Genomic DNA, 14,822 nt, shown 5'->3' with positions numbered 1-14,822 from the left:
CATTCCTGTTTATTCCCTCTCCAAGTGCCAACAATGGCCAGGTGGGGCCAGGCCAACGCTGGGAGCCAGGAGCTCCACTCAGGTCTCTGTGTGGGTGGCAGGGACCCAAGCACTGGAACCACCACCTCTGCCTCCCGGGGTGCCCGTGAGCAGTCAGGAGCTGGGTCTGGGAATTGAGCCCAGGGACTTGGATGTGAGACAGAGGTGCTCTAACCCCTGACCAGACTCCAACCCCCAACCAGACCCCAGCCCCAGCCAGACCCCAACCCCCAGCCAGACCCCAACATCAACTCCTGACCAGACCCCAATCCCCAACCAGACCCCAACCCCAGGCCAGACCCCAACCCCAGGCCTGCCCCCAGCCCCCAGCCAGACCCCAACCCCAGGCCAGACCCCAACATCAACCCCTGACCAGACACCAATCCCCAACCAGACCCAAACCCCAGGCCAGACACCAACACCAACCCCTGACCAAACCCTAACCCCAGGCCAGACCCCAACCCTAGGCCAGACCTCAACTCCTGGCCAGACCCCAACCCCTGACCACCCAACCCCAGACCAGACACCAATCCCCAACCAGACCCCATCCCCGGCCCAGACATTCCTCCCTTTATTTTTTTTATTACAATTCATCTCCCCTAGTACATACGAAATAATATGTCTTAAATCAAAGAATATTCAGCATCTCTTGTTCAGTTGCTGGGTTTGGACTAAGGAGGAACCAGGTGTTCTTAGACCAGGAACCGTTCCCCCATTAGAAGGTCCCATGTCTTGGTTCCTCATTCTTCCATGGTTCCTGCTGTCAAGTGCATGTTACAGGGTCACGTAGATGAGCCTTTGCACGAGGCTAGATTAGATACACGTGTGCGGGGTGGGGGTCCCTGCATGTTGGAGTGTCTGGTTCCAGTGCTGACCCGGCTTCCTGCTGGTGCACCCCACCCTCACGGGAGACAGACAGAGTTCCTGACTCCTGTCTGTGGACTGGAGCTGCTGCAGGCATCTGGGGAATGAACCAGCAGATGGGAGCTCCATCTCTCTCTCTCTCTCTCTCTCTCTCTCTCTCTGTCACTCCGTTTCAAATACATAAGTCTTTGAAAAATAAGTACATGTGCATCTTTACTCTTCAGCAGTTTAACTCAAGTTACAAAACAACTTTCTGGGACTTGATTGCTTATCTGTAAAAATAGATTGATTCCTGAGAATTAAATGAAATAACAATAACATAAGAGTTTGACAGAATCTGCCATTTATTAGTTTGTAAGAACAACTGGCCCTGGCGACAAAGGCTCTGTAGCCAAACCAGGGGCTGCTCCCTACATTGCCTGAAGCCATGTGTGTGGGCAGGCAGGTGCCTGCTGGCTTCACCGTCCACACAGGCAGAGAAAGGTTTGCAAGTCTGCCTTTCTGACTCCCCTGTTCTGTCCTCTCCACCCCCACCTGTCCACTTAAAGTGGGAAGACGTCAGTGAAGTCTCAGAGCAGCGGCGTGGACGCGCCCCTCACCAAGGCAGGCAGCCAGGGCTGTGCTGAGCTGCTGCGTGCCACGTGTGTGGCTCTCTCAGGCGTGCTTATGCCTCCCTCTACTTTGCCACCAGAGAAGAGTTTGGGAACCAAAGTGAGGCTTCAGTGGTGTTTGTATCAGGAGGAGCCAGGAAACAGGGCAGGTAGCCTGAAAGCCTTCATTTTTGACAGGTTCCCTGTGTTTCCATTTCAGTCTTCACTTGGCTCCCAGAAGAAATCTGAGGGTGGGAGTGCCCCTCCATGTGGGCTTCCATGGTGGCCGGGCAGTGGGCACACGTCACGCGAAAGGGTGGGAGTGCCCCTCAGCGTGCGCAGTAGGCACACGTCCCCCATGAGAGTGGGAGTGCCCCTCAGTGTGGGCTCCAGTGGTGGCCAGACAGTGGGCACACGTCCCCTGTGAGGGTGGGAGTGCCCCTCTGTGTGGGCTTCCATGGTGGCCGGGCAGTGGGCACACGTCCCCTGTGAGGGTGGGAGTGCCCCTCCATGTGGGCCTCAGTGACCAGGCAGTGGGCACACACCCCCCGTAAGGGTGGGAGCGCCCCTCTGTGTGGACCTCAGTGGTGACCAGGCAGTGGGCACACGTCCCCCACACAAGGCAACGCCTCTCCTCTTTGCAAACCAGCTCCACACTTAACTATTTTTGTTTTTTTAAGAGTACTCAGAAAAGTTTTGTTTCACTAATGAAGAAAAATTTATCCTGGATTGAGTGCTCCTCTGTGCTCCCAAGGCAGTGCCCAGGCAGCTTGACCGTATTCCAGAGCAAAGCTCAAAAATACCTAAAGGGCATAAATGCGTGCAGCACCCGGCGAAGTGCAGCTCCCAGCGTGCGGGGCTGAGTCCCAGGAAAGCGCTGGTGGGGACGTGCTCCTTCAGAATATTTTACTTGGCTTTCTGGTACACTGCATCCACATGTAGGCTTCCGAATGGTCCAGGAAAGACGTTAGCTCTGCACCCACTCAGACGCACACTGGACTCGGAGTGGACTCTGCGACCCCTGCTCCCTCGCTGTCATTCTGTTCATCTTCTCTTCAGTGGAGGGAACTGTTGAGACACCCTCGTTCCCTGCCCTCGTTCCCCTAGCTTTCCGAGTCGGGTCCTGAGCTCTCCAGTGGGTAAAATTGTTTGCCCAAGTCCGCAGAAGTCCCTCTGCACAGGAATCCTTGGCAGAGGTGCTAGGGAGACGCCTGCTGGTGGCGTCCCAGCACTGGCCTTGGAGGGCAGCCGCGCGGGTGGCACGTGCTTCTCTGAGCGCAGCTGTAGGCAGGGAAGTGTCGGGGCGATGGAAAGCCCAGAGGTGGAGATTCACCCCTCCGCTGGCCAGGGCTCAGCACAGGAGGCTTATGGGGTTCGGAGGCAGTGGGAAGGAAGCAGTTACCTTCTCTGTATTTTTTGTAGATGAGTTTCATCTGCTCACCTTTCCTTTTTTTTTTTAATTTGAAAGTGTTAAGGAGACAGACATCTTCCACTTGCTGGTTCACTCCCCAAATGGCCGCAGTGGCGGGAAGGGGCCAGGAGGAAGCCAGGAGCTTCTTCCAGGTCTCCTAAGTCGGTGCAGGGGCCCAAGCACTTCACCATCCTCTGCTGCTTTCCCAGGCCATTAGCAGGGAGTTGGATCGGAAGTGGAGCAGACAGGACTTGAGCTGGTGCCCATATGGGATGCTGGCACTGCAGGTGGCAGCTTTACCTGCTACGCCATGGCGCCAGCCCCTCAATTACTCATCTTGATGAAGATAGTTTTAAATTATTGTAAATGTCTTTCTTCTTTTTTAAAATAACTATTTCTTTTTTTTTTAGAGCAGTTTAGGTTCACAGCAAAACTGGAAGAAAAGTACAGGGTTTCATGGACGCCTTTTCCCTGATCACTGCGTCCACTAGCAACATCCGTCACCACAGTGCTGACCCTGCCCGTCATCCTCAGAGCCGGGGGGTGGGGGGGTTACACCAGGTTCATCCCTCACCACAGTGCTGACCCTGCCCGTCAGCCTCAGAGCTGGGGGGTGGGGGGGTTACACCAGGTTCATCCCGCACCACAGTGCTGACCCTGCCTGTCAGCCTCAGAGCCGGGGGGTGGGGGTTACACCAGGTTCATCCCGCACCACAGTGCTGACCCCTGCCCGTCATCCTCAGAGCCGGGGGGTGGGGGTTACACCAGGTTCATCCCGCACCACAGTGCTGACCCTGCCCGTCATCCTCAGAGCCGGGGGGTGGGGGTTACACCAGGTTCATCCCGCACCACAGTGCTGACCCTGCCCGTCATCCTCAGAGCCGGGGGGTGGGGGTTACACCAGGTTCATCCCGCGCCACAGTGCTGACCCTGCCCGTCATCCTCAGAGCCGGGGGGTGGGGGTTACACCAGGTTCATCCCGCGCCACAGTGCTGACCCTGCCCGTCATCCTCAGAGCCGGGGGGTGGGGGTTACACCAGGTTCATCCCGCGCCACAGTGCTGACCCTGCCCGTCATCCTCAGAGCCGGGGGGTGGGGGTTATACCAGGTTCATCCCGCGCCACAGTGCTGACCCTGCCCGTCATCCTCAGAGCCGGGGGGTGGGGGTTACACCAGGTTCATCCCGCGCCACAGTGCTGACCCTGCCCGTCATCCTCAGAGCCGGGGGGTGGGGGTTACACCAGGTTCATCCCTCGCCACAGTGCTGACCCTGCCCGTCATCCTCAGAGCCGGGGGGTGGGGGTTACACCAGGTTCATCCTGCACCACAGTGCTGACCCCTGCCCGTCTGCAGGCTCACTTTGCTGGTGTACGTTCTGTGGCTTTGCTGTGGGGGGGCCGGCGTCCCCATCACAGTGTCCTCCAGATCTTCCCTGTTCTGTAAGTCCCCTGTGCCCCGCCCACTCATCCTCCCTCCTCCCCAGCCCTGCGGCTGCTCCGTGGTTGTCCACTTGAACGAGGCACAGTGGGAACCTTTTCCCAGTGGCTTCCCTCACTTAGGAATGCGCAGTTCCATTTCCCACACGTGTGGAGCAGCACTCCCTGTCTGGATGTGCTGTAGCGTGCAGTCATCCCCCGCAGGGAGGATTGGTGCAGACCCCCCGTGGATGCCTCACACCTTGGCTGGTACCAGAGCCTGTCCATATTTGCCTGTGAGAAGATCGGGTTTGTGAGTTAGATGCAAGGTGGTGTTAGTAGTAACGCATAGAGCGAGTCTGGCAGTGCCCTATAATGAAAGTTCTGTGGTGTGGTCTCCCTCTCTCTCCCAGAATTCCCCCCTGCACTGTACTCTCCTGTGATGGGAGGCGAGGCACTGAGTGGATGCCATCAGTGCTGGGCTGCTGGGTAAAGAACACGGTAACACAGTCCCCTAGTACCGGGACAGCCCATGTGGTGACCCGATACGCTGCACAGAGGGGTGACTCATGCCCTGGACAGCAGATTTCTTCATGCTAGTCAGGATGGTGCAGGATTTAAGACTTGGGAGTTTATTTCTGGAATGTTGTGTGTAGTATTTGTGGCCTGTGTTGCCCATGTGTAACTAAAGCCACAGGGGTGAGGTACTGCTGTGCTTGGTTGTCTCCCAGCGTTGGCTGCTGCAAACGTCCATCCATGTGCAGTTGTGTGTGAGCTTGCAAGCTTGGAACTCCCTTGGGTGCAGGTAATGGTGCGTGGTTGCAGGTGGAGGTGAGGATGTTCAGTTTTGCAGGAATCTTCCGAGCTGCCTTGCCTACCGCTCCACACCCTGGCAGCACGTGGCTTTGGTCGTGTTTCCCACGGGTGGTGGGGGCATCCCTGGAACACCCTCCCGTGGGCCCAGGGCTGCCCATCAACCTTGGTGTTCATTCAGGTCTTTGTGTACTTGTCGGTCAGGTTGCTTTGTTATTACTGGGTTTGTGGGTTTCTTGTACACTTTGGGAGTGCCTGTTACCAGATGTGTCTTCTGCCAGTGTTTTCCCAGCCTGGGGCCTGTCTTAAACTCTTCACAGTGTCTGTGTGAGCAGTTTGTACGGCTCCTTCCTTTGCTGTGGCATCGCCAAGCCAAGGTCCCCGAGGACTTCTCTGTGCGTGTCATCTAGCATTCCCACACCAGTTTCGTGATTCTGCACTTTGCATTTAGGTCTGGGTCCATTTGGTGTAGAGGCTGCCTGTGGCTGTCGGGTGTCTCGATGTCAGACCCTGCTCTGTATGGCCCTGGCTCCTCCGTCGGAGCCTGGTTTCTGCGTGCCCTTGGCTGGCTGGCTGGCTGCCAGCAGCACGCTGTCTCAGGTGCGTGCGGTGGTACGAGCGCAGCCTCGTCGTCGTCCCACAGTCCTGGAGCTTCTGGTCAGTCTTCTCTCGCTTGCTCCCTAGCGTGGGTTTCAGATGTCAGATCCTCAAGCTGAGCCAGGTGTTGTCGCCTTTCTTTTTGATTCTTCGCCAGAATTCCCGTCTCTGCTTCCACTGTCCATCTGTTCCTGCAAGCTGTCGGCATTTTCCGTGAGCCCCTCATACGAATCACGGCTTCTGAAACTCCTGGTCTGAGCACTCCGTCACCTCTGCCAAATCTGACATTGGCCCTGATGCTTGCTGGTTGTGCCGTGTGACTTCTGGGTGAAAGATGTGGTGGTGCACGGTCTGGCGGTGCCTCCGGTGGGTGTGGCAGTGACCGCAGCAACTCAGCCCTGGGCTGAGCCTGGGCTGCGACTGGGAGTCCCACTGCTGCTGCTCAGTGTTTGCCGGGAATCTTCTGCAGGGGGTGGGTTTGGTCATTTCGCCCCTCCCAGGCTAGTGGGCTGTGGTGAAGCAGCTTCTGTAGGCAGGCCCTGGCCACAGCACAGTCCCTGCACACCTCCAAGGTGGTCACGCCCCCTCCCCCGTGCTCCCTGTATACCTGGGTCAGCTGCTAGGGGTGAACCTGTCCATGTGGGACCCCCGTGCCTGCTCGCCTGGCACTGCAGCTCTCGGACTCGTCCCCACTGTTCCTCCAGCCTCAGTCACGGGGCTGTGGCACTGAGAGGTGGCTGCAGGTGGCTTTCTGCCCACCAAGTTGTGGCTTCCTATGTTCACCAGACGTCTCCTCCTCTGACAGATCTGAGAAGAGTTGTTGCTTTCTCATGAGTGTGTTCAGTTTTTACTGTCTGGACAGAGTGGTGGCCTCTTGTATGCTGGATTGGAGACCCAGGGTTGGTAGACCGGTCGTGGTGTTGTCTGTAGGGGCGGTGCTGTCCCCAGTAACCGTGTTGTCTGTAGGAGCATTGAGCCAGTCGTGGTGTTGTCTGTACGCGTGGTGCTGTCCCCAGTTGTGTTGTCTGTAGGGGTGGTGCTGTCCCCAGTCACTGTGTTGTCTGTAGGAGCACTGAGCCAGTCGTGGTGTTGTCTGTATGTGTGGTGCTGTCCCCAGTTGTGGTGTTGTCTGTAGGGGTGGTGCTGTCCCCAGTCGCGGTGTTGTCTGTAGGTACAGTGCTGTCCCCAGTCGCCGTGTTGTCTGTAGGAGTGTTGAGCTGGTCGCAGTGTTGTCTGTATGAGCAGTGCTACCCCGTGCCCGGCTCAGTCCTGGTTCAGGAAGGTGCTGAGTGCACAGGTCCGTGTGCTCGCCCCAACATTAGCACAGGAGCTCCTGGTGGGTCCAGGTGCAGTGAGGTGTGGCTACCCTCAGAGGCACTTGTTCTGCTCTCGCTGGTTGGGTGACCCTTGGCCAGTTGAAGGCTCTGTGTGGTATCCGTGACGTCACAATATTGCTAAGCACTGGTTGTGCTTTCTGGGCAGTTTCACGTCTCTTTCTCAGATTCCCAGTAGCTGTGATGCACCGAATCTGAGCACTCATAAGGCTGTGCCCCTTTCCTCTTGGTGGCCTGCACTTGTGTAGGCAGCGGAAGTCCCTCCTTTGAGCCCTGCTTGTTCTGTGCATGGGCCCCCAGCATGCAGAGTGCACCCTGGTGCCGAGGGCGTGCTCTGGGGCCCCTGTCCCACGCGGTGTTCAGTCTCCACTCAGATGAAGTTGGGGACGCAGTCAGTGGGGGTCAGGGCTCTGCCGCCCCCCGGGCGTCTCCGCCCTCGGCCGCCTGGCTGCGGTCTGTTCCCTGTGCTTTGCTGCTGCAGGTTGCGGGTCTGGCAGACGTGCCTGCTCTCACTGCTGGGCGAGGGTTGGGCACCGACCCTCTTCCCTGGATGTCGTGTGAGCTCAGCCATGCCCCTCCCGAGCTGCCCTGTTGTGGGGAGCAATCCGGACTAGACTGAGTTACTGGAATTAAGACTTATTCTATGCATCTGCTCTCCCACTGTGGGGAGCAAACCGGACTAGACTGAGTTACTGGAATTAAGACTTATTCTATGCATCTGCTCTCCCACAATATGGCGCTGGGAGAGAAGTAAACAGCTTCCGCACAGCTGCCTCCAGTTCAACCAATAAACTGTAGGACTTGCTCCTGATTGGAGGAGAGCAGCGTACTCGGCGTGTGGGCAGCCGAGTTAGGATTGGCGGAGGAGGACTATAAAGGAGGAGAGAGACGGCATGCACCAGGAACATCTATGGGGAACATCTAAGGGAACCCGTGCAGCCCCCGAGAGAACCGGCCGGCGGTGTGCCGCTCCCCTGTGGAAGTGGGGAATGTGGCCAGGGGGAACTGCCCTTCCACGGAGGTGGAAGGGATAGTAGCCAATCCGGGAAGAACCAGCAGCAAACCCGGGGAGGGCCGAGCAGACGAAAGAACAGTGCAGGGTCCTGTGTTGCTCCTCCACGAAGAGGGGGAGCGACATAATGGTGCCGTGACTCGGATATGAAGCCTAGGCAGGACTTAGTGTCGTTCCTCCACGAAGAGGGGGAGCGACACCCTGTCAGCTGCTGCTTCCTGAGCCGCTGGCAGTGTCTCACCTCCCTGTACCCTCGTGTGGCACTCACAGGGAGAATGTGGTTCCTGCTGAGTCGGGAGACCTGGCATTGCTGGGATCTGCGACACCAGGGCCAGCATCTTTTCAGGGATGCTGAGACCCCGGCACAGACGGGGTCCACACACCTAGGCAGGCTCACAGTCAGGCCCCGTCACTTGCACACCAGTCCCTTTGCTGCTTGCCTGAGCCCCATGCGCCTGCATCTCGGGGAAGCAGAGGCTGTGGAGCGCTCACACGTATCCTGCCTTCTAGATCGGCGCCAGTGGTGTGCCATCGCCGTGCTCTTTGCAGTCCTGCTGGTCGTGCTGATCCTGTTCCTCGTGCTGTGACGGACGCCTCCGCCAGGAGCCCTCGCTGCACACGACCTCGGGGAGAGGGAGAAGCCAGCCCAGCCGCCTGCCCCCAGTCCTCTCCAGGAGACGGCCGCCACGCCAGCTCCACGACTGGGAAGGGAAGAGGGGTCAGGAGCCCCCGCCCACCCCAAGGCCAACAGCCGCTGCTTTGCCTCTCCAGACCGCCTTCCCCAGGGGCCTGTGAGCGGCCCCTCCCCTGTCGTCGCCCCTCCGCCGCACCTGTGGGGAGGGCTGGCCGCTGGCTGCCTCTTGCTTCCCGTCGCTGAAGCCTTTCTCAGCCCCTGAGCGTGCGCTGCTGACGAGATCTGGAGGCTCGGGAGAGTTTGTGACAGAGACTTCGGCTCCCGTTCCAGGGATGAGTGCTGAGATGAAGTCCTTCCTCCCGGGCACTTGCTCGTGGCGGGAGCAGCAGGTGGGAAATAGTGAGGCGCCTAGGGTTTGGGCTTCCTGGAAGAGCAGCACAGCCTGCGGCGGGCTGGCCATGTCGCTGACTGATGCCCTCGCACGGGGTGGGGTGGGGCCGCTACTGCGCAGAGAGGGCGGTGAGGAGGAAGCGTAGCTCGGGACCAGGCCTCTCCGGCCGTGAGTGACAGGGAGGCTGGGCAGATGCACTCGGCTCACTCTTGCCCCAAAGACAACAGCTTGATTTTATGCATTGAGATAACTGAGCCAGTCCAGATTCACGTGGTAGATGCTGAATTGAGTTTAATTGGAAACCGCTGAGACACTGAACGCCAGGCTTCTGAAGACTTTGTAACTGCCGCAGGTGCACACACTGTGTGTGGGGTATTTTTGTAGCTTCCCTGAGGTTGAGCAGCCGCGGGGCCTGGAGCCAGGGCTCGGCGGTGGAGGCTGCGGGTCTGTCTCCTGTCCTCCTTTGTCCCGGGAACAGCAGCCTCTGGACCGCGCTTCCGTCTGGACCTCATTTCCTGTCCTTTCTGGGTTATTCCTCAGCACACTGACTTTTTTCTCTTTTACCTTTTTCTCGTTTTGTTTCTTGTGGTTTTGTTCTGGGATTTTCTTTCCTCCATGTTTATGATTTGCTATGATGTGCTTGACCAGCTAACTTTTGAATCGCACTTTTAAATAAATGTTTGTGACAGTTTTTTAAGAAGGATATTTTATCTTGTTGAGGGCAGCTGAACTCAAGCCAGCGCTGTTTCTTTCCAGATTAGGAAACAGGTGACTATCACAAAGGGCTTTAAGTGGGGCACTGGTTATTTGTGTTTACACAGTTCTAAGACTTACTCAGCCTTCTGTAAATTGACAACAGGAACGGTCTTGAATTTGCACTGAGCTGTGGAAGACTTGTTAACAGATGAACGTGGCCCTTGTCTCAGTGCCGGGCCCCACACCCCGTGGTGAAGGACCGTAGGTCTTCACGGTGCCCCACTCAGAAGCCGGGCCACTGCCCTGCTGGTACCACGTTCTGTGACCTGGATCAGTGGTGTCTGGCAGGTTCCAATCGGCACGTCTGCCTCCCTGATGGAAGTTGTTGTGGGCCCAGTGAGGCTGGTGCAGAAGACGGAAGTCAGCGGGAGACAGCATCTCCCCCAGGGCCGCCAGGTGTCACCTTGGCACTGGGCTGCTCTCTGGCTCCAGGGGATTCCTCCCCAGTGACCTGCATGCCACTAGGCTTGAGCGCACCTGAGTGGGCAGAGGGAGGGCATAGGGACACTCCCACTGCCCGTGAGTACCTGCTGGCGGGGGGTGGGGGCTTCTCTGTCAGCTCCCGGCTCCTGTCCTGTGTTCATCAGTCTCGACGAACAGGCCGACGTGAGGGACAGGAGACAAGGGGCTCAGGGTATGTTTCCTGAAAGGACACTTTCCAGGAGCAGCCCTCGGGGACCAGTCCCCATTTGTGGTCTGATCTTCGTGGACCGTGGAAAACCGCCGAGCTGTGCATCCTTGGGCCCTGTGGCGACTGGCAGTCACACCGTGTGTGTTGCCTGAGAGCCTTGCACAATTCCAGAATTCACAGCAGGGCTGAGGGGGAGCTTGGCGGCTTGCCCGTCACTCTCTGCCTGTAGCCGGCGTTAGGCAGCCTGGTGGGTCTGGTAGCAGCAACATGGCAATGTCCACATCTTGCAGCATGAGAGCACTGTGAGAAGAAATCCAGGTGAACGCCAAGCGGACTCCGCGTTCAGTGTCTCGCCGTCGTTTCCCCAGCTGCAGCGTGCCACGAGAAGACATCTCTTCCTTGCCGCCTCTAATTTCTTTCTTTTCGTTTTAAAGATGTCTTGATTGATGGATTGATTTGGAAGGCAGAGCAGTAGAAAGGGAGGCCGGGAGAGATATTGTCCATCTGCTGGTTCACACCTCTGCCCACCCCCCCACATGCACACAACAGCTCAGTCTGGACCAGGCTGAAACCAGAACCCAGGAGCTCCATGCGGGTCTCCTGCATGGGCGTCGGGGCCCCGAGCACTTGGGCCATCGCCAGCTGCTTTCCCAGGAGCATTAGCAGGGAGCGTGGTCAGAAGCAGAGCAGCCGGGACTCAGGCCGACACTTGCCGTACGATGCCGGCATCAGAAGTGGTGGCTTAACCGCAGTGCCACGGCGCGGCTCCTCCCTGTCGGGGTTTTGAAGGATTCCTAGCACTTGCTAAGAGTGAAGCCGTGAACACCTCATCCTGTGGGTTCTGTGCTCCTTGATCCCACAGTTTGTGGACAGAACAGGAAGTGTGCGGAAAGCTCAGGTCTCAAATGCGGAGTACCCCACCCTCGCTGGCACGTCTCTCCCTCCCAGTTTTCTCTTAAAATTTACTTAAAAAAATCTTTGAAAGAGCAGACATGGAAATGGTTCTTGGGGTTGCAGCCCACGCCCTGGTCCGCGCTGGGCACTGGCGGTGCTGAAGACAGCACCAGGTGACAGGCTTCAGGGCATGTGCTGCGGCCGCCTGGTGGGCCTGGTGAGAGGAGGTGGCTTTTCTTCAGTGTCCAGCTGCCCCTAACCCGCCTCCAGCTTTCAGGAAATAAGCTTTTGCTTAGATGCCTTGCTCCTGTTGGTCTGCTGCATGTCAGCCCTGTACCTGGTTACATCCACCGGGAAGCTGCCCTCTGGAGTCCAGTCTGAAAAACCGAGAGCTCTGAGTAGTGTGGAGCCACCTAGAGCAGCACTGGCCTGAGTCGCATGGCCAGAGCCTGGTGCTTGGCAGCCGGAGTGAGCAGGGACGACTCCGTGCAGCCGTCTAGTGGAGTCATCTTTTTGATGTGGTCTCGGGGACTGAGGCACAAAGCTCAAGAGGACAGTCACAGCGCACCCTACAGCCATGGGAGTTGCTGGGTGCATTTCATTCTGGACTTGGCTGTGGGGAACCAGCATGCTTTCTGGGGCAAAATAAAGGCACTGGAAGCTAACCTTAGCCCAGTTCATACCTGGTACTAACAACATGCTTACACACCTGGACATCGGTGCTTTTACCTTTAGAACAGTGCTGAGTCAGTGCTGCGCAGGTGTGTGGAGTTCCTAGTCTCAGGTGTAGGTGCAGGTGTGCAGTGCTGAGTCAGGTGTGTCTGTGCAGGTGTCTGGAGTTCTTAGTGACAGGTGTAGGTGCAGGTGTGCAGTGCTGAGTCAGGTGTGTCTGTGCAGGTGTCTGGAGTTCTTAGTCTCAGGTGTAGGTGCAGGTGTGCAGTGCTGAGTCAGGTGTGTCTGTGTGCAGGTGTCTGGAGTTTAGTCTCAGGTGTAGGTGCAGGTGTGCATGCTGAGTCAGGTGTGTCTGTGTGCAGGTGTCTGGAGTTTAGTCTCAGGTGTAGGTGCAGGTGTGCAGTGCTGAGTCAGGTGTGTCTGTGCAGGTGTCTGGAGTTCCTAGTCTCAGGTGTAGGTGCAGGTGTGCAGTGCTGAGTCAGGTGTGTCTGTGTGCAGGTGTCTGGAGTTTAGTCTCAGGTGTAGGTGCAGGTGTGCAGTGCTGAGTCAGGTGTGTCTGTGCAGGTGTCTGGAGTTCCTAGTCTCAGGTGTAGGTGCAGGTGTGCAGTGCTGAGTCAGGTGTGTCTGTGTGCAGGTGTGTGGAGTTCTTAGTGACAGGTGTAGGTGCAGGTGTGCATGCTGAGTCAGGTGTGTCTGTGTGCAGGTGTGTGGAGTTCTTAGTGACAGGTGTAGGTGCAGGTGTGCATGCTGAGTCAGGTGTGTCTGTGTGCAGGTGTGTGGAGTTCCTAGTCTCAGGTGTAGGTGCAGGTGTGCAGTGCTGAGTCAGGTGTGTCTGTGCAGGTGTCTGGAGTTCTTAGTGACAGGTGTAGGTGCAGGTGTGCATGCTGAGTCAGGTGTGTCTGTGTACAGGTGTCTGGAGTTCCTAGTCTCAGGTGTAGGTGCAGGTGTGCATGCTGAGTCAGGTGTGTCTGTGCAGGTGTCTGGAGTTCTTAGTGACAGGTGTAGGTGCAGGTGTGCATGCTGAGTCAGGTGTGTCTGTGTGCAGGTGTCTGGAGTTTAGTCTCAGGTGTAGGTGCAGGTGTGCATGCTGAGTCAGGTGTGTCTGTGTGCAGGTGTCTGGAGTTCTTAGTCTCAGGTGTAGGTGCAGGTGTGCAGTGCTGAGTCAGGTGTGTCTGCGTGCAGGTGTCGAATTCTTAGTGACAGGTGTAGGTGCAGGTGTGCAGTGCTGAGTCAGGTATGTCTGTACAGGTGTCTGGAGTTTCTAGTCTCAGGTGTAGGTGCAGGTGTGCATGCTGAGTCAGGTGTGTCTGTGCAGGTGTCTGGAGTTCTTAGTCTCAGGTGTAGGTGCAGGTGTGCAGTGCTGAGTCAGGTATGTCTGTACAGGTGTCTGGAGTTTCTAGTCTCAGGTGTAGGTGCAGGTGTGCATGCTGAGTCAGGTGTGTCTGTGCAGGTGTCTGGAGTTCTTAGTCTCAGGTGTAGGTGCAGGTGTGCAGTGCTGAGTCAGGTGTGTCTGTGTGCAGGTGTCTGGAGTTTAGTCTCAGGTGTTGGTGCAGGTGTGCATGCTGAGTCAGGTGTGTCTGTGTGCAGGTGTCAGGAGTTCTTAGTGACAGGTGTTGGTGCAGGTGTCCATAGAGGAGTGAGGAGAGAAAGGACTTGGTGTCCCTTTCTGCCTTCAGTGACCCTTGCCCTGCAGTGCCCTCTGCTGCCTGGCTGGCATTGGCCTTCTGCCCTGCTGCTGGGCTTCCCCCTCCCATGGGCCAGCCCCACCTTCGTGAGAGTGTTTTGTCAGTGTCATCAAGCAAGCTCCCAGGTGTCAGAGGTGAGAACCCCAGCTTCCTGTATTCTCCCGGCCTTGTCGGCAGCCCAGCCCTCCGCTCTGGCCAGCACCTGGCAGCCGTGGGCTACGACCAACCTCAGGGCGGCTCTTTGCAGCATCACAGGAAGCAGATGTTAGGCCCTGCTGCTCCCCCCATCCATGTGATAAGAAGCAGCCTGAGCCCTGGTGCCAGCCGCTCACAGCCCGCAGCCACTGGAGGGTCGTCTCCCCCATTCCCTGGGTGAGGGGCCGGCAGAAGCCACAGAGTCTCTGGGAAAGCTGAGGACAGGCAGACTCGGGTGAGGCTGGCAGTGCTTTCCCAAGCCCGTGGGGCTCCAGTGCCATCCTGTTTGAGAACTGCTATAGTGTCATGGGCTTGGAAAGGAAAACACCCTTGCAGAGTCGACGTCCATCCTGGCTTTGCTCTATCCTTGATGTGAAATAAAACTCGACGACTCTGCACACCAGAAAGCTTTTAAAAATATTATGAAACGAAGCGGCTCCACTGCCCAGCCCGAAATGTGGTGCTTACTCCCTGAAGCGCATCGGCGACATTCACGCTCGACGAGGAGTGACACAGGCTGTGAGCTCTGTGCCGCGTGGTTTTGCTGTGGCCTGGTTGCTCCTTGGTTGTTTTCCTACCGAAGCTCAGCTCCCTCTGCTCCTGCTGCCCCCAGGTAGAAGCACAGCTATGTGTGGCTGCCTGGGTGGGAATGGTAAGCTGAGTGACTTACAGGTATTCCTAGCCCAGTGTAAGCACCCCGGGGGACCAGAGAGTGGAACAGGTAGGAGCCGAGTCCCTTACTGTGGGGAGCAAACCGGACTAGACTGAGTTACTGGACTTATTCTATGCATCTGCTCTCCCACAATATGGCGCTGGGAGAGAAGTAAACAGCTTCCGCACAGCTGCCTCCAGTTCAACCAATAAACTGTAGGACTTGCTCCTGATTGGA

The 14,822-nt window shown here is 57.3% G+C and overlaps 1 protein-coding gene across 3 annotated transcripts in view; it reads left to right on the top strand.

Moving 5' to 3' along the window:
* The window catches only part of STX6 (syntaxin 6), a 61,177-nt gene that overhangs the window by 41,467 nt on the left and 4,888 nt on the right, over window positions 1–14,822 (top strand). For 2 of the 3 annotated variants that reach the window (XM_051841019.2, XM_051841020.2), the window contains one exon: window positions 8,586–9,791. The exons of the other annotated variant lie outside the window; for it this stretch is intronic. In XM_051841019.2, coding sequence (XP_051696979.1) covers window positions 8,586–8,952 — 367 coding nt within the window. In that variant the 3' untranslated portion in view covers window positions 8,953–9,791. Of the gene's footprint in view, window positions 1–8,585; window positions 9,792–14,822 lie in introns of those variants that run through there. 3 annotated transcript variants of the gene reach the window in all.

This window comes from Oryctolagus cuniculus, chromosome 13 (assembly GCF_964237555.1).
Source record: "Oryctolagus cuniculus chromosome 13, mOryCun1.1, whole genome shotgun sequence".
NCBI classification, from domain to species: domain Eukaryota; kingdom Metazoa; phylum Chordata; class Mammalia; order Lagomorpha; family Leporidae; genus Oryctolagus; species Oryctolagus cuniculus.
The sequence above is the reverse complement of the archived record's forward strand: the minus strand, read 5'-3'. Positions and strand labels throughout refer to the sequence as shown.